The sequence below is a fragment of the Bubalus bubalis genome, chromosome 1, assembly GCF_019923935.1.
Source record: "Bubalus bubalis isolate 160015118507 breed Murrah chromosome 1, NDDB_SH_1, whole genome shotgun sequence".
Lineage (NCBI taxonomy): Eukaryota > Metazoa > Chordata > Mammalia > Artiodactyla > Bovidae > Bubalus > Bubalus bubalis.
The window spans coordinates 37,815,218-37,840,690 of NC_059157.1; the positions used below are offsets into that span (position 1 = coordinate 37,815,218).

Below are 25,473 nucleotides of genomic sequence, written 5' to 3' on the forward strand. Positions count from 1 at the left end.
AAAGAAAGGCAATGCCAAAGAATGCTCAAACTACTGCACAGTTGCCCTCATCTCACACGATGGCACCCCACTCCAGTACTCTTGCCTGGAAAATCCCATGGATGGAGGAGCCTGGTAGGCTGCAGTCCATGGGGTCACGGCGAAGAGTCGGACACGACTGAGCGACTTCACTTTCACTTTCCTGCATTGGAGAAGGAAATGGCAACCCACTCCAGTGTTCTTGCCTGGAGAATCCCAGGGACGGGGGAGCCTGGTGGCTGCCGTCTACGGGGTCACACAGAGTCGGACACGACTGAAGTGACTTAGCAGCAGTAGCAGCAGCACACGCTAGTAATGCTCAAAATTCTCCAAGCCAGGCTTCAGCAATACATGAACCATGACTTTCCAGATGTTCAAGCTGGTTTTAGAAAATGCAGAGGAATCCACTGGATCATCAAAAAAGCATGAGTTCCAAAAAAACATTTCTGCTTTCTTGACTATGCCAAAGCCGTTGACTGTGTGGATCACAATAAACTGTGGAAAATTCTGAAAGACATGGGAATACCAGACCACCTGACCTGCCTCTTCAGAAACCTATATGCAGGTCAGGAAGCAACAGTTAGAACTGGACATGGAACAACAGACTGGTTCCAAATAGGAAAAGGAGTCCATCAAGGCTGCTTATTATTGTCACCCTGATTATTTTTCTTCTATGCAGAGTGCATCATGAGAAACACTGGGCTGGAGGAAGCACAAGCTGGAATCAAGACTGCTAGGAGAAATATCAATAACCTCAGATATGCAGGTATGCTCACATATGCAGATGACACCACCCATATGGCAGAAAGTGAAGAACTAGAGCCTCCTGATGAAAGTGAGAGTGAAAAAGTTGACTTTAAGTTCATCATTCAGAAAACTTAAGATCATGGCATCCAGTCCCATCACTTCATGGCAAATAGATGGGGAAACAGTGGAAACAGTAGCTGACTTTATTTTGGGGGGGCTCCAAAATCACTGCAGATGGTGATTGCAGCCATGAAATTAAAAGACGCTTACTCCTTGGAAGGAAAGTTATGACCAATCTAGACAACATATTGAAAAACAGAGACATAACTTTGCCAACAAAGGTCTGTCCTGACAAAGCTATGGTTTTCCCAATAGTCACGTATGGATGTGAGAATTGAACCATAAAGAAAGCTGAGCACTGAAGAATTGATGCTTTTGAACTGTGGTGTTGGAGAAGACTTGAGAGTCCCTCGGACAGCAAGGAGATCCAACCAGTCCATCGTAAAGGAGATCAGTCCTGAACATTTATTGGAAGGACTGATGTTGAAGCTGAAACTCCCCAATACTTTGGCCACCTGATGTGAAGAGCTGGCTAATTTGAAAAGACCCTGATGTTCAAAAAGATTCAGGGCAGGAGGAGAAAGGGACGACAGAGGATGAGATGGCTGGATGGCATCACTGATGCAACGGACACGAGTTTGAGTAAACTCCGGGAATTAGTGATGGACAGGAAGGCCTGGCGTGCTGCAAACCATGGGGTTGCAGAGTCGGACACAACTGAGTGACTGAACTGAACGAGACCCATGGCCTGTCACAGGTTGCTATGGAGATCTTTTCCCACCAAATATGTCTTCCTGGAAGGGAACTGGTCAACAGGACTTAAGAGTTTTAAGAATGGGTCTCTCTGGCCTCCTGGACATCTGACCCAACCAGATAATGCAACTCACATTTTACCCTGGAGCGTTACTCAGTTGTGTCCATCTCTGTGACCCCACGTACGATGGCCCACCAGACTCCTGTCCATGGGATTCTTCAGGCAAGAAAATGGAGTGGGTTGCCATTTCCTCCTCCAGGGGATGTTTTTCTTGTCATTAACAATGACTACAGTCTTTTACTTCTTGACTCTGTACCTGGATAAATCGTAAAGGCAGGGCTGAGAACTCTCAGCTGACCTCTTGTATCGTCCCAGAAAAATACTTTGGTTTAAAAAAAAAAGAAAACTAACTTCCCCTCTGAATCCGATTTTCTCTTGAGGGAGTATTTCTATCATTGCGGTTGTCTTGAGTTCACTGGGAAACACTGAGAACTGGAAATGACAGGACTCCCACAGCTCAGTGGGCTCGCAGGGTGGGCCCAGAAGCCACGAGTGTGAGGGAGGCTGGACACACCGTGCCGTCAAATGCAGTCACCTGTCTAATCTGACCCGTTCGTTTCTTCATGAGCTCAACCAGCATCTTGAGAGTATTTAAAGTCAGGTCTGTGTAGTAACTGTCAACTGTTATTTTATCTTCTTGGTTAACGTCCCATTGCTCTTATCAGAAGCCTGGCACTGGGGGAACTCAGGTCTTGGTAACAGGAGAGCAGTGCTTGCCTGGCCTGGGCAACGTCCAAGGTACAAAAGGAAGGAAAAGTCAGACCTAAAGTCACCGGGAGCTCAAGAGTGACAACAGCAGTTTTACAAAGGAGCACACTTACCTGCAAAATAGTCCCCATGGTCTGGCCACATTACAGAGACAGTGACTTGGTTCATCATTAGTATTTATTGGGCGCCTATTTTGTGTGAAGCACTGTGCCAGGCCTTGGGGAAAATACAAAGATAAACCCACAAGACTGCCCTCAAAGAGCTTACAGTCTAGGGTAGGAGCAGTCTCTGGAGATCTGCTACGTTTGACTACCCTCCCCCACACCTGCCCCAGAAAAAGACAGAGAAAAGGAAAAAAGAAAAAAACTCAAGTTTACTAGACTTGGTTTCATCCATTTTTAGTTCAGCAGCTTCACATTAAAAAAAAAGCATCAATCTGAAAGTCTTTTAAATGCATACCTTTTACTCGTAAACAAAATTCATTTTCATTAGAAAAATGTTGAATATTTATTGCAATTAAGAAAAGCCTCAAACGTTTCTTCAGTATCGACATGAATGTTTTTCTTATGAATTTAAAGTAAACAGTTTCCCAAATTGCATCAAAACATGCAACAATTTTTTGAAAGAGATTGTTTTAAACTAAACCACTGGCAGTCACATAGAAGGTACATAGGCTGTCTGCTAAAAGCAAGGGAGGCTTCTGAAATGGACAGATGTTGACTATCAAAATTCACAGCTTATGGTTTCCCCCCCATAAACTCACTTCATGTCAATTCAAAGTATTATAAAGCAGTCCCATTAACCTGTAGCCCAAAGATCCGAAGCTTTAAGGTTTAGATGGTTCTTATAGCCTTAAAGCCTCTCTCAGTGCTATCACTAGGCTGGCCAGACCCACCAAAGAGCTGTAAGATAATTACAAAGACAGAAACTCAAATTAACCCCTTTTCCTATTACACCATAAAGGATTTCTGGTCTCTGGTTATCTTCCTTTAGGCACAAAGAAACCAAATGTAATCAATTGTGGGGCATGGAAAACAGAATGTGCTGGTCCAGGTTAAACCGCAGGAGAAAAGGAACATGGGAGCACACTAGAGGAGAGTCTCACAATTCTTTCCCAGGATGATCCCAGGACTTTCTAATCCAAAGTGTGAAGCCTTCAGTCTTGTGGAAATGCAAGACTTTTGAAAACACTGATGCTAAGGTAGACAATGTTATCAACTGAATACAGGTCCAACTTTTCATGCAGTTACAGTGGACTTACAAAGATGTGCAAACCCAAAAATGAGTTCCTGAGAGGAAGGTTTTGTATTCCCGTGTTGGATCATCCTTGTCCTGAGCAGTTTCTCTTTCAAATGAAAGCAAAAACTCTTATTGTGCTAGTGGGCCTTTCTACTCCCCTTCCTCTCCTAACTCCAAAAAGGGGGTGAGCCTGGACTGAACAGCAGCTGGAGTAAATTTCCACATTCAAGTGCAGCAAACACAGATCCAGGCATCCAGAGGCCTCTGAACGTCAGCTGGCCCTGGGTCTGCCCTGGGCTGCAGGCCCATTGAGAGCACCCTCCTCAAGGAGCACACACCCTTTCAAGCTTTGATGCCAACAGATGTTAAGTTTGTGTCTAGTATTTGTACAAAAACTATACAAAAAGTTAAATCTTCTGGGTGCAAAATCTAACAGAAATAAAGTCAGATCAATATGAATTATATGTTAATTCATCTCAGTCATCTTATTACATCTGCCCTCTCATTACTAAGGTGCTTTTCTGTTCAATCGGCCAAAGAGATACAACGAATTTTACAGATGTGTATGGTATAAAAGAATCACTATTTAACTAGTCCAACTCTGTCATTTTATAGATAAAGAAACGGAGACCCTGAAAAGTTTAATGAAAAAGCTGCGAGCCAAACCCAGTCTAGTATTCATGACACTGTACCTCTGGCCTCCACAGAACACATGCCCTTATAAGCCAAGCTGTTCCAGGCAATGTAAGTAAATGGAGATGTGTTTCTCATGACAAACATCAGCCACTGGTGTAAACGATGCTTAGAAAACATTAGCCCTTTTTGGTTACTGCTGACACTGTTCCTGCAGTGTTTGGTCTAGCTTTTAGGGATGATTGATCTGCAGTTGCTTCCTTTGAGGATATTTATTTGTCCACTGTAGAAAAAAACATGATTAAATATGATTATATAATCAATCTCTAAATTATTTTTACATACGTTTGGATTCTTTTACTTTTAATGTGAGAATTAATTTATGCAGAGAATGAGTGACATATTACCTCTATATAAATTGTTGGCAACTTGAAAATCAGTCACTTTCATTTAGAAAAGGAACTCTTCTAACTAATAGAAAGGGCGTCCAGGGTAACAAAGACTGTATTAAAAATTACAGAAGTGAATTTTGACTAGTCTGTCATCTGAGGTATAGAAGAAAGGACATGCTCAGAGAAACAGATCTGAGTTCAAGGGTCAGTGCCCTTGCTTGCTGGCTATGTAATAACCTGGAAGCAATCCAATAAACTTCTGGGTCAGTTTCTTTATCTTCAAAGAGCTAACATTTGCACTACCTACCTCATTATATTATTGAGAATCACATACAGTCAAATATACGTGAGTGCTTGTAAATAGAAAACCACACCAACAATATTTATTATTACCCCGATAATTATTAAAATGTGGACCTATAAAAAAATTTAAATAATTACCACTCTGTGGCACTAGGCATGCTCAGGAGAACAAACAGAGAGTAAACCATGCAAACATTTTCAACTTTCTACGGCAATGTTAAAAAAAAAAAAAAATCACACAAAGATATAATACCAAGGAGCTTTTTTTAGAGAAAGCACTGAAAGACACAGACTTAAGTGACTTTAAAATGATTTGAGAATGATTTACTGCATATAAAGAGGTATTTAGTCTTTAGTGGAGAAAGCTGCTAGTCACCTGTCAGAAAAACAAGCATTTGGGCATTCCTAAGACAAATGGAATAAAATTCCATCATGTTTGGCTGTTTTGTAAACCAGGCTTCTCACTAGTATTAATTTTTCCAGTATTGAAATATACCCTAAAAGAGATGAAAGAAAATATCTGCTTCTAAACCACATCCAATGTGAGCCTGCATGAACACAAGGCTTAAATAGAGTTCTCCCGACTCCACAGGCACCTCAAAGTACTGACTATCCTTCATGAGCACTCATATTCCATCCAGAATGATGGACATACAGCAAAGACTTCAAATACAGGTATTTCACAGAAGCTTCTGATGTGGCTGTCTCACTCTTATAATACTCCACTCTCGTGGCCTTTGTTTGTTTTTATTTGGAAAATTAGGTAGTACATTAGTCTTTCCCTTCAAATATGCCTTCTGATGTTCATTCTTATACCAAAAAAAACGTTAACGCAAAACAAATGAAGATGCAAGGAAGAGAGAAACGAGATACAATTCATTAGGTATAAAAATATGTTGTTTCAAATTCAGAATAATTTAATAACTCTTCGTTATTTCATATGTATCTGGAAATGGGACAGATACATGTCCTGATCCTGTCACAAGAGGTAGAATTCCAGCATTTGGTACGACATTCCAGGACAGGGTTAAAGTGACATTCCTATTTCCCCTGTAACGAGACATCATAAACAGAGGTCAGCAGAAACATTTGTAGTTCAATAAAAATGTTTTAATTCAAGCAGTGCGTATCAGATACTTTATGTTTTAACCAGCTCTAAGTGGAATTCGAATCTACAAACACATTTTCTCAAGTCTTTTGAAATCACAGACAATGCTGGAAAACCCCAGCATTCTCACTGTAGGCTTCCCGTAATGACCCACCTGAAGTTACTTAAGCGTCACAGGCAAGCCATCAACCAAAACGCTTAAATATGCAAAACGCAGGAAACATAAACACATTTGAGCTAGAAACCAGGGTGAAATGATTTGAAACTTAATTCTATCATTATCCACATGGGCAAACCTGAATTGATCAAAATCTCTCAATGCTGGAAAATTTTTATCTGCAAAAACAGGTTTGGTTAAAATAGCTCTTCCCTAAAATTCTTTCCAAAGCTGACCCACAGAGACTAGAGCCAAAGCGGACCCAAAAGATCATTCTAATTCCTTCATTTTGTACAAAAAGAAGCTGAGGTTCAGAGAGGTTAAGTGAACCAAAACCAGGAACCTCAGTATCAAATCCTGGACCAACAGGCTGCTGCCTCATTCAGGTTCCCTGGCAGTTCCTCTGACAGCCCTACAGGAGCCCTCTGGGGATACAGTCCCACCTCAGGATCAGCTGCCCAGGACGCTGCACTGCTGAGAGCAGAAGCCCCAGGCCCTCCCAGTCTGACTATTCAGTTCCCAGAAGGCAAGAGAGCTGAGCACTTAGGCTCCGGCTTGCACAGCACTGTTTCTGCTCAATCTTCCAGTTCAGAGCTAAGTAAATACTTTTCTTCTCTATCAACTTTTCTTTTTAGCCTGTAACATTTTTCTTTAAAAACACATCATGTCTTTCTCTCCCCTTCACGTAGCATCACATGTAAAAAATGACAAAGGGTTGCTCACTTGAGACCATTTCCGTCGTCAAAGAAAAAATACTTTGTCTTCATATCTTTTAACAGCAGCTTCGGATTATCACCTCTCAGAACAATCTTGTCCCAAAGGACAACCTGGTTCAGAGCCTGCATTAAAATAAAAATTAATTAGGTAATTCAATAGAAATTAGCATCTCGGTCACTTCAGATGTATTTGTAAATAAAGCCTTATTTATATGGATGAATCTCACTTTGAAGGAACTGTTAAAATCTTAAATCAGACAAAATGATACAAGTGGATAGACACAGGAGTCCAACCTCTCCTGGACAAAAGACTTTTCCCTAAGGAAAATCACCTCTTTTGCTAAGACAACCCTATTATTTAAAGCCCTTGAAACTCAATGCAAGGTTTTAGACTTATGTGCTCTTCAGAGCAAGACCCTAGGAGAAACAGAAATTTCATTATGGTAAAATCCTAGGAGTCAGACAATCCTTTCAAGTCACTGCTTTGACAGATCACAAACAAGTTTGGGAAATTAAGGACATGAAATGGAGAAAAAACACATCTGTAAAAAAGACAGAAGCTACAAAAGAGATAGTTTTGTTAGTAGAGTCACCATCTCCATGGGCTTGTGATTTTTACTAAATTACTCAGGTCAGATATTTCAAATATATAAAATTTATGAGAATGAGGCTTTAAATAGCTACAAAAATACTTCCACACATGTACTTACATTATTTTTTGTTGAATATTCAGCTGATAAATAAAGAAACAACTGCTTAACATTCCAATCAAATATATTTTCTAGATGTAAATAAATTAAGGAATATATAAATCACAAAGCAGCATACAACTTTAAAAAGATTTTAGTTATTCTTAAATTGATAATTCATAGCAATACTGATACTAAAATTAAAATAAAAAAGAGGTGGCCCAGAAACATACTGGTCCACTAATAAAAACATATAAAAGATAATACAGTGTAAAATCCAGCTCATTCCAAAGTCAAAAAATATCAGTGAGATTAAGAGCATCCTTCCCTGCTCCTTTAAGCATTACTACCTGAGATATTTCAATTAATAAGAAATTAGCCAAGAAATAAAAATTCAGTTTTCCGTAAAATCAACCCCCTAAGTCTAAAAGAAAGAGGACCTAGTATCTTAAACATACATGATGCCACTGGAGTTCTGAGTATCACCAATGATCACAAGGCAACCTCATGTTATGCAAAAAAGAATAGGCTCAAGTAACTAAACCAAGTAAACTGTACAAGTTGAACTGAACTAAACCAAGTACAGTAAACTGTACATGTTGTTTATGGACACATGCCAGTAGAGATCAAAATGTCTCAACCCATGATGTGCCTTATAAAGTAAGAGTATGAACACCAATTTGGTTTACAAGAGTGAAAAAACTCACCAGGATTAATTACAACACTAGCAGCACTGAGACCCGGGTTGGGAAGGTCTCCTGGAGGAGGGATGGCAGCCCACCTGCCTAGAGAACCCCAGGGACAGAGAAGCCTGCTGGGCTACAGTCCATGGGGTCACAAAGAGTAGCACATAACTGAGCGACTAAGCACAGTGACACTAAGAAACGAGCTGAGTTAATGTCTGGATTTCATTCAGCATCATACATTCAGTCATTTCATTATATCCATTTACATGCTAAGAGGTACATGCTCATGACATTCCTCTCTCGGATATGTGTGTCCACTAAGAATCACTATTTTAGCATTGAAGTCTTGGATATTTCTTTATATGGACAGGTACAATTTCAACTTTTAGCAGCCATGTAAAGAGAATCTAAACTACAAATGAAGCTGGGAATATATAATAGTTGAAATAGCAGGAAGTTTCACTGTAATTGCCCAATACACAAAATTCCTACTTTTACACTAGATCCAAATTCCCTCACTGGCTTAGATTAAAAAAAAAAAAAAAAGACATAAAGACTTAATAGCAGAAGTCTGCCACAGGACTTTTCTGATGGTGTATTCTATTTCCTTAAAAAAAAAAGTGCGTAAAGAATTAATTACTAGTCTACTTCTAAACCCCATAATTTATTTTTAAAAAATGAAATTAAAAGTAATTCCAGGGTAGTAAATGGGCATGTCAGGTAAACTTCCCAGGTACACAATCTGCTTCCACTGTTCAGACAGCTGCTTTACACAAGTACAGACAGTTCAATCTCCATATTCAATTTTAATCCTGGGGTCCTAAAAAGGCAGGTGAGATCCTAGAAGTGGCTGGGAAGAATATTGCCAAAATAGTAATCTAAGCCCCTAAAAGAAGATTAAACTGGCCAGAAAGGAGTCAAAAGGTGGAAATTCAAAATAAAGAGAAAATACTGAAATCGCCTCCATTTTAAGTAATTGCTTTCATTGTTAAGATTTCTCTTACTATATAAGTACTTATAAAAGAACTATAAGGCAGAATGCTAGCATTTTTACTAATAATCATCTGATAATGACCTTCTGAACCACAGCACATGCAATTCGCTTTTTTTAACATATGCTTCTCTCTGCTATCACAAAATACTGACATATTCTTTGGGACTGTACATGAAACACTGCATCTACGTAGGCTGAGTACTGCTAACATCCTTCCTCCTTTAAGCTAAATGATCTAACTTTCTTTCTGAAATCCAGACTCAAACTCTTGTAGCTGGAGTGCGTTGCCATTTCCTTCTCCAGGAGATTTTCCCAACCCAAGGATCGAACCCAGATCTCCTGCATTGTAGACAGGTGCTTTACCATCTGACCCACCAGAGAAGCCCTAGATTTAACTCATGAATCTATAAATAAGTTTTCTCACGGTGTGAATGAGGGGACATTAACACGATTATACTGATGAAAACACAAGCACAGAAATTTCCAAGGTTTGACTGATAACGGTGGATAAACATTTATTGCCCCCCAAGTCATTGAACAGTATCATTATACAAGCAATGAAGTATATTTTTTCAAAAGGATATCAGCAGTTATATCAAATGTAATGAATCCCAAATCACTTCTTTCTCTAGGTCCAGTGAAGTCTTCTACATTTTTTCTAGAAGCAAAAAAAGTAAGTTTCACCATCCTTCAAACTTAACAGCATACAAAATTCACAAAATTCCTTACATAAGTGAAAGATGGTCTAGCTGTACCCCACAATCAAGTAAAAATCAGAGAAATTGTGTATCAACAAACATTCTAATTCACTATTAAAGCAGGTCTTCAGCTATTGCCATTTAACTTAAAAGAATCCCTAACAAAACCCAGAGGGAGATAAAAAGTGCTCAAAGAATGTGAAATATTTTATGTCAAGTGATCTGGAAGAAGGGGAAGAAGAAATTACATACGACTATAGGGAAACCAAAACAAAATGAACAACTGCTATTTATTGAGCGCTTACTATGTGTCTCTGTCAGGTCCTATGTATTTTTGACAATCATCTCAATGCTCAAACATGTCTATGGGTTGGATGTTACTTCCACTTCAGAAAAAAGCAAATGAAGACCAAGGAAGGTAAGAAGCTAGCTCCAAATACACAGGAGTTAACAGTTCAGGATTTACCATGAGCCACGCTTTTCTAAACTCTCCCAGAGCAGACAGACTCGGGAGTTCCAGCCAGGGTCTATCTTCATGTAAAAAAAAGCAGTTACTAAAAAACATCAACATAGGCAGGAGAAAAAAAAAAAAAAATAGTGGGGGGATAGCTATCAGATGACCAGCTGGTCCGCATTTCCGACTTAAGAAATAAAACGAAGGTTGAAGACGAGAGAGCACTTGTTGAAAAAAGATGGCACAGAGAAGAACGATAGAAGAACCGGGGAGTTAAAAAAAAAAAAAAAAAAGTGCTACGAATCGAAGAAGAAAGTCCCGGAGAATAAATCTTACCATTAAAAAAAAAAGCGGAAGGACCATGTCATTTTAAAACTCTACTTGGGGGCATGTTCGCAGAATGTATTCAAGCGGCTTGGCCCTTCAAAAATTTTTAAATTCAAAGCACGCCGTCGCGCAGCCCCGGGGTGTCGCGTCCTACCCAGGCCCCCTCACCCCTCCGGCCCAGTCGGCAGGCACCTTCGGCGGCTGTAGGAGCAAGCAGACCCCGGGGAGGTGAAGGGTCGGGGGTCGAGCGGAGCGGACACCTGGCCGGTTAGGGGTGCGAGGCCGGGGGGGGGGGGGGGGGGGGTCGCGCCGCGCTGTCGTGGGGTTCCCTCATTGGCCGCGCGCGGGCGCGGAAGTGAGAAACCGGAAGGAAGGGCGGACGCCGACCCGAGCAACGCTCCACAAGAAAACTGAAGAGCGAGCCCGCGAAGGCGCGGCGCAGGGGGGCGCCGGGGGCCGACCCGCCCGCCTGTGGGCGCCGGCTGCTCGTGAGGGGGCCCCGCAGCCAGGCCGGCCCCCCGACACCCAGCCCGCCCATCCCCGCCCCCCGGCGTCGGCCGCACTCACAGCATGATCCGCGAGACGTGCAGCCGCACCGGGACGCTCCTGTCTTTGAAGGCTGTGGTGATGAAGCAGCCGAACGTGAGCGCCGCCATCACGCTCAGCGAGAAGGCGAACAGCGAGTTCGCCCGCGACAGCACCGTGTTCATCTCGGCCGACGCCCCGAGAGCGCACCGCGGCACAGGCACAGCCGGGACCCCGTTCCGGCAGCGGACCGGCTCCCGACGATCCGCGCCGCCTGCGCCGCGCGTTCCGGGGACGCGCGCTGCCGCGGCCCCGCCTCCTTTCCGGTCCCGGACGCGATCGAGCGCGCGCGCCCCCGCTGCCCGGACACACCCACCGGCGGGCGGGGCGCGCGCGGAGCCTGAGAGACTGACCGCGCGCGGGGCCGCCCCCTGTACCGTCCTCCAATCAGCGGCGAGGAGGGGCGGAGCTTCGCCCCGAGGCAGCTCCGCCCACTCGGTGTTACGTCCCCTAGCCCGGCCCGGGTCTCCATGCCCATCCTTTTTCCGCCTCTTCGTCAGCTTGGGTGGAACTGTGGCTTCCTGGGTGCTTAGGTTTCGTTATTTTGCGTTTAAAACCAGCAGCGGGGCAAGATCGTTTGGTGCGTGTCCTGATGGGTCGCGTGTGAAAGCAGCACTTTACAAAGCGCCCAGTCTTCCCCTTTGTCAAGCCTGATCAAAGTTAGAACATCAGCTTCTGGGGAGGGCATGGGGCACAAAATTATCGGATAACTGAAAGGATGACCTCACTGGGCTCTCAGGATCAAAGAAGGTGATCGCTGTGGAACTGCTATGCCACACAAAGGATAGTTTACATTTTTATAAAATATATAAATTCATAGTGTAAATTTAGCAAGCCATCAATATATAATGGCCCTGAGAGACCGTAGGGTTCAGACTGCTAATCCCTGAGTTTAAATAAACTGCCGACACCTTTGCTGCGTTAGCAGCTAAGGTGGGTTTTTGTTTTGGGTTTTGTTTTGTGTGTAATTTAAAAAATAGGATTCGATGAGCCCAGTAATCCGCTGAAGTTAACTTCTTAAAAAGTTTTGAGTCCATAAACTAAGAATGCGAACACCTGAGATACCTGCAGACCAGAAAATGATACTCTGACCCTATTGCTGTTTGACCTGATCAGTTGTTGAGCCCTTGTTTCTTTGTACTACTCAGTAATCCCTCAATTTTCATACAGTCATACAGTTAAAATCCTTACTAAATGCCTAGTACAGCAGGCTCTAAGAGAACAGGACTAATAAGACAAAGCCCCTGCTGAATTGAAGTAGGGCCAAGTAATGAAAACCAAACAAGCTTTAAACTAAAGAGAGATCTTTAGCTAAGTTTAAGCCCTAAATTGTTATCTTCCAGGCAGCACAGTAATTAAATGAAGCAATGATTTGTTGAACATCTACTGTGTTGCACATCATACAGAGATGTCTGTGTGTATAATATGGATATCAAAGAAGTATCTATTCCTTCTTTATTGAGTTTTTTTTTTAACATGAACGAGTGTTGAATTATTTTCAAATATATTTCTGTATCTTTGGATGTGATCATATGATTTTTCTGGTAGCTCTGTGCTATAGATGGAATGTTTGTGACCACCTCCTCTCAATTCCATATGTTGAAATCTAACTCCCAATGTGGTGGTATCAAGAGATGACCTCTGGTAGGTGAGCAGGTCAAGAGGGTGGAACCCTTATGAGTAAAATGAGTGCCCTTCTAAAGAGACCCCAGAGAGGTCCTTACCCTTCCCTTCATGTTGTGAAATGGTAAGAAGACTGCAGGTCTGTGAACCAAGAAGAATGCCTTAAAAAGTTAAAAATCCATATGCAACTCTTATTATTCTATCTTAGTAACTTGCAAAAAGGGAATAAGGAAATATTTGAATTCTTCATATCCTTCCTTTGAAAGGTCTATTCTGGAGGAAAAAACTGTGTAAATGGAATTTATTAGATTTTAGCTTCTGGGTGCTGAAGTATGTTCAATTTTTTTGCACTAATACAGTCTGAATCCTTATATTGGAAGGAAATAAAAAGTACTATTCAAAGGATGTGAATATACTACTAAAACTTAAGTTCGTGAAGCACAAATTCTGTTTCTGTGGTTTAATCATTAGTTGTAACAGTCAGTCATAAGTGTATGATATTCTAGGAATAGGTGGGGAAGCAAAGAACCTGTGATCTGGTATAAGATCTGTTAACAGGCGCTGAGTAATGAGCTTGCCAGGTGCACTGACTTTACCATATAGGCAGGCAAGACCCACTGCCCCAAAGACAGTTGTGGTTCTGGTGAAAATCAACATACGATTTGAGTTGTACACGAACACTTTGGGTGTCTTTCTGCTCTTAATATTGCTCGTTTGTGTAAAACACAGTATCATTTAGTAGTTGGTGATTTTTGTGACAAATTTCCTGTGAAAGATCCCAAGTGATTCCTAATACCAAGTGATTCCTGACACCAGGTGACTCTTAACACCAATATCCCTGGAAGAAAGCAGTGAATAGATCATGTCTTGCTTCTTTTCTCAAATAAATATAAAGAGAAAGCAAAAGTTCAGTCAGTCTACAAACTACATTTCTTCCTTTCCATCTTCATCAAGCCTTTGGATGTAGGTGTGACTCTAGAGAGCGACCCACATGACATTTGTACTTCTCTTTGGTTCAGAGGTTTACAGTAAATGTCAGTTTAGCTATTCTCATACTCCATTATCTGAAAAGTTGCTTTCTATCATTTGATATCATTAAAGGACATTTTTATATGAAGTGCATATTCAACTCACACAATACTCTTGTTCAGTCAATGCATTATGGGAATTAATAAGATAATGCACTTTAAAGCTGGCTTCCCAGTTGGTACAGTGGTAAAGTACTTGCCTGCCAATGCAGGAGATGCAAGAAATGAGGGTTCAATCCCTGGGTCAGGAAGATCCCGTGGAGTAGGAATGGCAACCCACTCCAGTATTGTTGCCTGGAAAATTCTATGGGAAGAGGAGCCTGGCAGGCTACAGTCCATGCAGTTGCCAAGAGTCTGACACAACTGAGCAACTGAGTGCGCGCACACACACACATGCACATTTTAAACTTACTTGGAATCGATAATATTATATATATATAATTTCCATCGTTTCTATTACCTTATGTATATAATTTATAAATCCAATATTTGTATATATATATTAACTAATATATTTTTATTCTTAAAATTAATAGTTTATTGTTAGACTATTCAAAACAAAATATAATTCTTTGCTTAACCAACCATGGTAAAGAGTAGGAGTCTGTTTTCAGTTCAGTTCAGTCGCTCAGTTGTGTCTGACTCTTTGCGACCCCATGAATCGCAGCACGCCAGGCCTCCCTGTCCATCACCAACTCCCGGAGTTCACCCAGACTCACGTCCATCGAGTCAGTGATGCCATCCAGCCATCTCATCCTCTGTCGTCCCCTTCTCCTCCTGCCCCCAATCCCTCCCAGCATCAGAGTCTTTTCCAGTGATTCAACTCTTCGCATGAGGTGGCCAAAGTACTGGAGTTTCAGCTTTAGCATCATTCCCTCCAAAGAAATCCCAGGGCTGATCTCCTTCAGAACGGACTGGTTGGATCTCCTTGCAGTCCAAGGGACTCTCAAGAGTCTTCTCCAACACTGTTTTACTGGCCCTGAAACACTGGTTTAATGTTCCCATTGTGTTTTTTTTATATCTGATTGTTGTTATTCCAGAGGGATTTTGTGTCTTTAGAAGATGTGCTTTAAAGAAGATGTGTTCATTAACTGCTTTATTCCTGCCTAAGCCAAGAATGTTTGGTAACAAGATAATCTGTTTTTTGTTTTTTTAATTGAACAATAGCAGGAAAATTCGCTGATACTATTGAAAGGAGACAAATAGAGACTCCTACCAGAAACTGTATTAGATAACCAAAAATCTGCTTTGAAGAAGAAGGATACTAGAACAACCAATGCCAGTCAGCCTAATTCTGAAAATTCCTGTGCAGAGAGATGAACTCTCAAACCAAAGCAAACAGAAAACCTTAAGGCCAGCATTCTGAGCTCGCCTCCTGAGAATGGTGCCCATGCATGTCCTCACTGCCTCTGATTCATCTAGGAGTAAATCATTTGAAGACCCATTTATAATTAGAATTATAAAAGAAGCCTTTCATTAGACTATCAATCCAATGTGTAAATCTGAGGCACTATAAATAAATCTCTCAAGCAGCAACCCTCTCCAGTGAGCTCAAGTAATCAATTATAGCTCCACTGAGATAGATGCTTTTTAATGTCTGACCTTGCCAAGAAGCAGGCTAACAGCTGATCCATTCCTAAAGACATTAGTGTCGGTTTTCAATCTTTATTCATAAGAAACGTTGTAAGTCAGGCATCCAGAATTCTTTGGTTCTTAATTTTTTTGATTACTTCAGTGGTCCTGCTGCTAAGTCACTTCAGTCATGTCCAACTCTTTGCAACCCTATGGACTGTAATCCACCAGGCTCCTCTGTCCATTGGATTCTCCAGGCAAGAATACTGGAGTGGGTTGCCATGCCCTTCTCCAGGCGATCTTCCCGTACCATGGGGTCAAACTCATGTCTCTTACATCTCCTGCATTGGCCATTATTTAGTAAAAAATATATTTAGAAACTCAGAACATTGAGGATAGAATAGAGTTTAAACTCCAATGAAGATTTTGGAACGTTAATTATGGTGGACATCTGTCATTCATATTTACCTAAATTTTTTTCAGTGCTTTCTCCACATGATAATATCAGCAGTTCTGCACTGTGTGCATTCTTCCTTCCCAGTGCAGAATCCGAAAAATAACTACTTTTCCCAGCACTTTGCTGCCAGGTACGGACATGTGACTCAGATTTCACCAATCAGATAAAGCCTAATGAACCTATGATTTGATTGACAATATAAGGAAACAGGAGACTGACATCCAAGTTTGCAGGCCTGGGTGTTGAAGTTTGAGGGTGAGTGAACCAGCCTGGAGAGCCACAGCAGAGGCAGTGTAGCTGGGTGGTCATTGGTGGTAGAAACATGACTGGTCTAAGGTGAGATAAGCCAGCCAGTCCCATGAATATGACACATCCCAAGATAGATCCCTTCTTTCTCTGCTGGTTTTTCTTTGTTTTTGTTTTTTTTAAATCTGTGCTGTTTAAGTTCTGTTTTCTTTTACTCCAGTCATTACCCAAATGCTTACCTTGTTTAATACTGTTTTGCAGTGGTTTGTTATGATTTCAAATCCACTTGTTTATGATAAAATGAAGCTGTTTTTAAGAGTGAAGTGGTTTTCAAGAACAAAGTGTTTTTTTTTTAATAATTTTTATTGGAGTATAGTTGATTTACAATGTTGTGTTAGTTTCTGCCATATAGCAATCTGCTATATATACCCACTCGTTTTTTATTTTCCCAATGAAGTTAGTGTTTTGATGTAAAAGTGAAATTGTGTGTCAGGATGTCATCAACCACGTCCGTGCTGAGCACTAAGTTGCCCAGCAGCTGAGGGGTCTCTGGGGGCTGGTCACTAAGAATGTGTGAGAGGCAGCCGGGGCAAGGGGGCACTTAGGTTACAAACACTCGAGAGTGTTGCGTCCAGGCAAAGGCTGGCCGTTGCTGATCTAAACAGCTCTCCAAAGATCTCTGGGCATTCGCTCCTGCTGTGAAGGCAACTGTTACCAGGAGTGGCCCCAAGAGGGAGTGTCCTCTTGCCTATCAACTCCACTGCAATCATTCCAAGCCACAGGTTCTACCAACAGGGGGCTTTTCATTCTTGTGCTGGCGGCTGCCATTAGCTCTAGTTGGTGAAGCCTTTTCCCTGAAAACCAGCTCATAGAAATGTCCGGGTCCCCTTGTCTGGAGTGATGGTATAATTAATCTACTATTGGCTTGAGTCTGTTATTTCTTTATTGGTTTATTAAGAGACATTATCCTGTATGCTGTTGGCTTATGAAATTATTATAATCCCCACAGGGAACCTGTGTTAAATAAATTCTTGGCAAAGACACTCTTGGTCTCTGAGCAAGCATAATTTGCCACAAAACAAAACAAACCCCTATTCAACAATGACATTATGTGGCGTTAGACTTATCATTAAAGTCTATTTTCTGGAATATTAAGCCATGATGGACTTCTGAGCCCAAAACTGGTACATCACAATGTACCAGTTTTCTTACATTTTTGTCATTCTGTTTACAGTGTTTATGCTCAGCTTAGTTACAAAGTGCCAGATGGCAACTCATTGCCAGTAATTTATTAGGAAATGGGGAAAACACATGTAATATATAGTGCTAGAATATGGAAATGCTAATCATCCGTGGCCATGTTTTAAAATTTACACCAGTTACATATTTCTTTGGGTACAATTTTCTGAAATGAAGCCCACGCATTGTCTCACAAGATGTTTAGCTCCGGAGTCTTTTCTCAGCACTTTCTTTTCTGCAGTTGCGTAAAGCTTCACAAATCAACGTGGAATTCTGGTGCTCTGAATTTTCTGCCCCTGCGTATCCAGGATTGTGCTGTTTCATCTCAAAGATGTTATTCTTTGATGCCTTCTTTCTTTCACTACCCAATTAGTCACCAAGTTTCTGTCGACTCCATCCCTAAGTGTGTCTTGCGTTTTATCCACTTTTCTCAGTTTTCACTTCGTTACCCTAGTTCCAGGCGTCACCTCAGCTGGCCCGTGCAGCAGCGCCGTCACCGGTCCTCCGATTCTGTCCCTGTCCTCTGGGATTCTGTATACACCAGTTAAAATCCTCCTCCCTTGCTTTTAGGAAAGCCTTTCAATCACCTTCCATTTAATTTAGAATGAAGTCCCATGGACTTGTGATGTGGCAGTTGGCTTCTTTGAGAAGGTATCTCGAGTCAGAGCCCTGCATGCAGGCAGGTGAGTGGGGAGCATCACAGGCGGTCCCCAAGGGGACCGAAAGCGAGTGCAGTCGGCAGGCGTCACTGTCAGCAGCTGCGAGAAGACGCTCTAGAGGAGAGTGTGCGGGTACTTGACAGTGTCCAGTATCCGTGGCTCAAAAGTAGGGTCATGTTCCCTCCTTCAGCACCACCTCATGCCTGGCTTCAGGCACACTGGCCTTCTATCAGGTCTGGGGAAATCAAAATCCTCGACTGCTACCTATTTTTCTATAAGGAAGGCTCATTTTGGATCATCACACTAGCATCTCTGAGGCCCCACTCTCTGCAAGTGTTTGCCAGGCTATAGAGAAATAGATTTGGGCTTCCCTGGTGGCTCAGATAGTAAACAATCTGCCTGCAATGCAGGAGACCTAGATTCGACCCCTGCGTCGGGAAGATCCCCTAGAGAAGAGAATGGCTATCCACTCCAGTATTCTTGCCTGGAGAATTCCATGGACAGAGGAGCCTGGCAGGCTATAGTCCATGCGATCAGAAAGAGTCAGACACGACCAAGCCATTAACACAGCTACAAAGACATAGACCTAAGAAGACAGGATGTATCTCCTGCTTTCAGAAGGCAGGATAGCTTATTGCTTTGCTTGTACAAAACACTAGAAAGATTCTGGAATTAAACTTATTAATTAAATCTGACTTATCCATGGGATCAAATATAAAAATACGCATAGATTCAACAGATAAGCTTCAAAGGGACAGAAGACTGGAACCAAGCTGCTGATCAAACGCAAGTGACCCAGACTGGGATTCTAGAGTTCCCAGGAAAACAAACAAAGCATCTGGATTCATAAATGCCTCCCAAGATCCCTCGAGGAACAGGCATTAAAAAATCTCCAAAAGTAGCTTTCAGTTCAGCAGTTTGTTGATTTTCCAGTTGGAACAGGTATGGAGAACTTGATGGACACTGTCTCAGAGACACAAATTTCTTAAAACTAAGCAGTTCCACCCGAAAAGACGGTGGCAGCAGCCCCTGGGGCACAAGAAGGGTCTGCTCAGAAGAAACTGAGGGACCAGCTGCCACGTGGAGCTCCCGCACAGAGCCCCGAGTGCCCACATGCGAGGCTCAAGGGGAAATGCAAAGTACGTCCTGTGGCCGGAACAGTACCCCAAATAAGATCCGGTGACTGGAACTTCTCCGTTGCAAGCTCAAAATCTCTGCAAAAAGATTTCAGTGTCACAAATGTCACTATGAGAGAGGAGATTGTGTCTGGGTGGCTGTTTCCTCCCAAAACCTAGTAATGTACACAGTACCCAAATTCAGCTCTTGCTGAGAAATAGCTTCTAAGCACCCAGTATGTAGATGTTCTAATGTTCCCATCCTTTTGTAGGCAATCTGGTCAAGATAAATCCAGGTTTTTCTTTTATTCCCTCAGCTAGTATATTCAGATACCACTGAGTTTCTGCCATGGTTTTGGCAATGTTAATACCGCGTTCCAGGAATGTAATTTTTCCTGGGATAACTGCCAGCGGCAAGGACCGGTTCTGTTTTCTGCATTTGTTGGGTAGAGAGCTAGGGCTGTGGACAATCCTTTCCGACCTAATATCTGTTTGAACTGTTTGATAAGCTAGGAACTCTGGAGGCCTGGCCTTGAGCAGGTAGGGCTCCTGCTGCCCTGACTGTCATTCAGGTGAGAATCCTGGCTGGAGAAGGTGCAGGAACACCACCTCTACCCAGTTCCTGAGTGAGAATTCCTCTGACTGAGCTGAAAAAGAAATTAGTAGAATCATGTCTGGATCTTAATTTAGCTTGAGTTATTTTTTTTTTTTAACTTTGAACTGGTAACCCATATAAGCAAGTGATTTTAACTGTAGATTCCAACTCCTTTACACATTAACATGCTAAGGGACTTAGGCCCTTTTTAAAATTTGTGAAATTCAACAATATTGAAAAACACACAAAACAAATACATAAAGACGTGGTAACCCAAGTTCAAAACACAGGATGTTGTCCCCTGCCACATACACATTGTTTGTCATACCTTCTGCACCTCAAAAATAACCACTAACCTGGTAAACACAGCCTTGCTGTTCTTCATTTCATTTTTACCACCTAAGTTGCTGCTGCTGCTAAGTTGCTTCAGTCATGTCCGACTTTGTGCGACCCACCAGGCTACCCCGTCTCTGGGATTCTCCAGGCAAGAACACTGGAGTGGGTTGCCATTGCTTTCTCCAATGCATGAAAGTGAAAAGTGAAAGTGAAGTCACTCAGTTGTGTCCGACTCTTCGCGACCCCACAGACGGCAGCCCACCAGGCTCCCCCATCCCTAGGATTTTCCAGGCAAGAGTACTGGAGTGGGGTGCCATTGCCTTCTCCGTACCACCTAAGTATTTGTCCCTAAAAACAGTGGTTCAGACTTGCCTTTTTATGATGTTTGTGTTAAGTGGCATCTGTTATGTCTGACTCCTTGTGACCCCATGGACTGTAGCCCACCAGGGTCCTCTGTCCATGGGATTCTCCAGGCAAGAACACTGGAGTGGGTTGCCATGCCTTCCTCTGAGGGAATTTAATAGCACATACATATAATTATTTATTATATATTAAACTATTAGGATTATCTTGCAAATTGTGAGATTTTCTGCTTGTGTACATGCTCAGTCGTTCAGTCATGTCTGACTCCATGGACTGCAGCCCGCCAGGCTCCTCTGTCCAAGGCAACAATACTGGAGTGGGTTGCCATGCCCTCCTCCAGGGGCTCTTCCTGACCCGGGGATGGAACCCCCATCTCCTATGTCTCCTGCATTGATGGGGGATTCTTCACCTCTAGCACCACCTGGGAAGCCTTTGTGTGAACTTCATATAAATGAAAGCGTCAGTACTTTGGGGGAGGTAGGGAGTTGTTTCTCAGCACCATGTCTGTGAGAGCCGGGGGTGTGCACAGCTGCTGTTTGTTTTCCTCACGAACAGAAAGCCGGGGCCTGGTTCACTGCCTGTTTGGCCAAGCTGAAACCAGATGGTGTCCTTGCGCCGCGGCAGCTGTTCAGCCTCAGTGTCTGCGATGCAGACCTGAGAGTGGACGCGGTCTCTCCGCTCGGTTGGTGGAATCCCCTTCCATTCTCACAGTTCCAGCCAGCACGCCCCTCGATGAGGCTCGTTAGCTTTTTATTGATTCTGGGGCTGTCGCCCAATGGCCTAGCTGTTCGGTCTCCACCTGGAAAACCACAAGCTCACAAACTGAAGACCCTCCTCTTGGAGGCCGCACATGTTGATAGCAAACCATGGTACCACCTGAACCATCTGGGTCCCTTATTGGATGCCCAGGGAAAGGGCTCATCCCGGTGAGACCAAGCCAAGCTGCTGTCTGCGCCAGCCGGTTGGTATCATTGCTGTCTGCATCCGTCATGGCGCAGAACATATTAACACATCCGCCACCACAGACTGGCAAAGGGAAAGAGCCTAGTTTTGGGGCAGAGGCCAGCACTGCAGTAGACGTGACCCCCATCATCTGTCCCCTGTGAGGGGGGCTGCATGGCCTTGGGCATGTCCCCACCCCCGCTCCTGGTGGAGTGACTACATTGGCTTCCGTCTCCATAAGCTTAGTAAAAAACAGGACACGCGTTAGATTTCTGGAAACTTCACCATCCCCAGTACTTATGGGCTTCTTTCTGTCATTTCGTTTGTGCTGGTTCTGATTCATATTGATACCTCTTTTTGTGTGTTTCCTTATTTTTGAATGAGTGCTACATATGTCTTTAAAAAAATGCATAGAAGTAATTTAAGGCCTGTGATATTATCTTCCTCCAGAGAGCATGCTTTTCATTGTTTCTTTCTGACAGATGCCTACGGGTGCTAGCAATCTTGAATCACCTTAAGCCAATCTCCAGGATAGAGATTTTCTAGACAATGTAGATTGTAGTCATTGAAAGTGGCTGGTGTACCTCTGATTCACTCCTCTTTTGCCTCTTCTGGACATCAGCTGTAAGTGTGAGCCCTCTACCATGGCCCTGGATCTTGGCAGACTGTTTACATCACATTTTATGCATCCTTTCCCCCAGGGACTGTTAGGAGGACTGCTTAATCTCTCTGCCATCTCTTTGGTCCCTGGGCCAAGCGTGGCCTGAAATCTTTCTCTGGATTTTCCTCTTGTCCTACGTTCTTGGGCCAGTGACTTTCTCATTTTCTTCATACTTGGTGGATATTACTAGGAATGTGGTTTTAATATTTCACCCAGAAATTTTTTTTGTCTCTGCTGGGAGAATTAACTAGCTTGCCACTACCAAAAGCCAACACTTATTTTGTTAATTTTTATTTTATTGCAGTGTCATTCACTTACAGTAAAATGCACAGATTTAAATGTACACTTGACAAGATTATTTAAAAATACATACTCCATGTTGTTGTTGTTTAGTCACTAAGTCGTGTCCGACTCTTTGGGACCCCATGAACTGTAGCGCGCCAGGCTTCCCTGGCCTTCACTATGTCCTGGAGTTTGCTCAAACTCATGTCCATTGAGTGAGGGATGCCATCCAACCATCTCATCCTCTGTCGCCCCCTTCTCCTCCTGCCCTCACATGTTACCATCACCCAAATAAAGACAGATAATATTCCTATCTTCCTGGAAAGATACCTCATTGCCCTCTCTAGTCAATCCTCAATCCCATCCCTGGAAATCAGCCTTTTAATTCATATCACCATATATTTATATTGTTATATGATATTTATAATGTTGAACTTCATATAAAAGAAATCATACAATATGTACTCTTTTGCTCAGCAGAAGTTTTTGAGAATCTTCTATGTTTTGCACATATCAGTAGCTTAATCCTTTTATTGTTCAACTGTATTATGTTTTATAAATATCCCAGTTTGTTTATCCACTTCCTATTGATGGGCACTTGGATTATTTCCAGTTTTGATTCCTATAAATATATCTATTTTGAACACTTTTTTAGGATTCATTCATATCTTTTGAATTTTATTTCGCATGGAAAATGATAGGGCATTTATATTGAAATTTAGGGCATCTGTATGTTATTGGATATTCTTATGCCTCTTTTTATTTTATTGCAGTGTCATTCACTTACAGTAAAATGCACAGATTTAAACGTACACTTGACAAGATTATTTAAAAATACATACTCCATGTTGTTGTTGTTTACACACCAGGCTACACCTTCCAACCTTATCTTCATCAGTTTGTTTCAGTTGCCATATTTTTGTTTTTTTTTAATTAATTTATTCAACAGATTTTTATAAAGCACCACTTAGTATGTGCTAGACACTGTTCCAAATACTTTTAAACACTAACTTATATTATAGTCCTGACAACCAGTTGGAGTAGTTATTAATATTCACATAAAAAGAATATATTAATGAATAAAAAGTCAACTAGAACCTTAAGATTTCTGCCAGAGAAGAGGATCATACTTCTTTAAAAAAAGAAAACAAGGAAATCATGATTTCAATAGGGTCACTCTATTTCCTCTACATAAAAAATATTTATGCTAAGATATAACAACTGGAAAGCACTAGAAACAGGCAATTTTTATTATATCCTCTTGACATGTTTAGTATAATAATTTGAATCAATGCTGTAGTTAAGTCAAAACGATTTAGCCTCATTATCTCTGGAAATTTATAGACTAATCTGGCCATATTTGAAACTTGTTATGATAGCTGACATCTGAATGACATGAAATTAAGTCTCGAAAACACATCACACACACAGTGTCAACTCATGCATATAGTACTTGGGATGCTAAAGGAAGCTGAACGAGAGACTTGAAAGAGGAAAGGTCAGGGTCCCAGGGAGTGGTCTTATCTCTGACACCTCTGTGGTGGAGGCAGTAGAGATCATACCCAGAAAGGTGCCCGAAAGAGGAAGCCCAGGGGCCTTTGTTTTCTTTGTTTTTTGTTTGAAGATGCTCTGAGGATCACCCCTGGTCTCGGATGTCCTAAAATTCCTCCTCCATTAACCTACCGAAACAGTGAGTTGAAGCTCACCAGTGATGCCCCCTGTCCTTTTCTTGGTCCTCATTCTCTTTGCTTTTCCTCAGTCATTTGACCCCGTTTTGAGCACTCAGCATGGTTTTCAGTGTACTGCATCTCGACTGCCCTATTCTCTGCCCCTCTATCTGCTTCCTCTTCGCTGTTTCAGTGGGAGCTGCTCACCAGCCTTGAACAATCCAGAAGTATTAGCCCAGTCACCAAACAATCCCCTTTTCCTTGGCTCCCAGGTATCAAGTACACACGAGATTCCATCTCATGAAGTCATCAGAGCCTGGATGGCTCACCCCCTGATTTAGACACTAATTTAGGTACCTGATTAAAGGCAATCTTTGTCTGACCTCTCTGCTGTGTGTGTGCTTCTGTGTGACTCTGTCTCACTCTCCATATGCACAAATCGTACTTGCTCGTTCCCACAGTAAGTGCTTAAAAATAGAAAATATGGGCAGTAACTTGAGCACCTATTTTAAAGTCATAACTGTGTTCAAATAGTGCTGTTGCTCAGAGGGACTTTTTATAGGTCACCAAAGCTCCCAGAACTCCACTTTCTTCATCTTTTAAAATGTAAATGACTATAATAGACACTCCTCTGGGATAGAATAAGATCGTAAATGAGGAGGTTTACGTAAAACACGTGGCTGATAGTAAACTCTCAATAAATGATTTCTCCCTGTGCTTTTAACTCTCCTCACATCACCCATTCTAGTAACACAATTGTTGAGCTCAGTTTCGGTTTGATTGATCAAAACCAACATGATTAGATGGGTTAGGATATGCTAACTAATCACCTACCTCACTCTACTATATCCTCTGAACATGGTAAATGATAAAAGTATTTATATCAATAAATCACTTAAATTACTAATCAATAGTTTGTTTTTTAAGAAAACATGAGTGCCAGGAAAATAGGTGCACAATATTTTTCATGTGTCCTTTAGATACTAATAAAATATGAATAACTTATGGTGTTGCTTGGAAGGATCTATAATGTAAAAAATACAGCATCTAGTTTATATTTGATGAGTTCACTTACTATGAGCTTTTCTATTTAGCCTTAATTTTTATTTAGTGATTAATGGAAATAGAGATGGAAAAAGTTGCCAAGAGAGTTTATACTAACAAAAGAAAGGTGGGAAATCAAGGAACTCATTAAAATGAAGCATGACATCTTGACATAAAGTCCTAGATATTGGAGAGTTAGTATTTTCCTACTAGTAAAAACTGTAGGGAGTTAAACTGAATGTTCCAATGATAGCAGCCTTATTGAAATAAAAGTGCTCCTCAGTCCCAAAGAATCCAGTCCCCTGATGAGCTGATG

At 42.0% G+C, this 25,473-nt stretch overlaps 1 protein-coding gene across 1 annotated transcript; it reads right to left on the bottom strand.

Moving 5' to 3' along the window:
• Positions 1-2,701: 2,701 nt before the first annotated feature.
• SPCS3 (signal peptidase complex subunit 3) lies at positions 2,702-11,593 on the bottom strand. Its single transcript, XM_025280509.3, has 5 exons — positions 11,311-11,593; positions 9,849-9,922; positions 7,606-7,682; positions 6,903-7,018; positions 2,702-5,964 (listed from the first exon to the last, which is right to left on the bottom strand). The coding sequence occupies exons 1-5, from the start codon at positions 11,451-11,453 to the stop codon at positions 5,832-5,834; spliced, it is 543 nt and encodes a 180-aa protein (XP_025136294.1). The 5' UTR covers positions 11,454-11,593; the 3' UTR covers positions 2,702-5,831.
• Between the last annotated feature and the right edge of the window lie 13,880 nt (positions 11,594-25,473).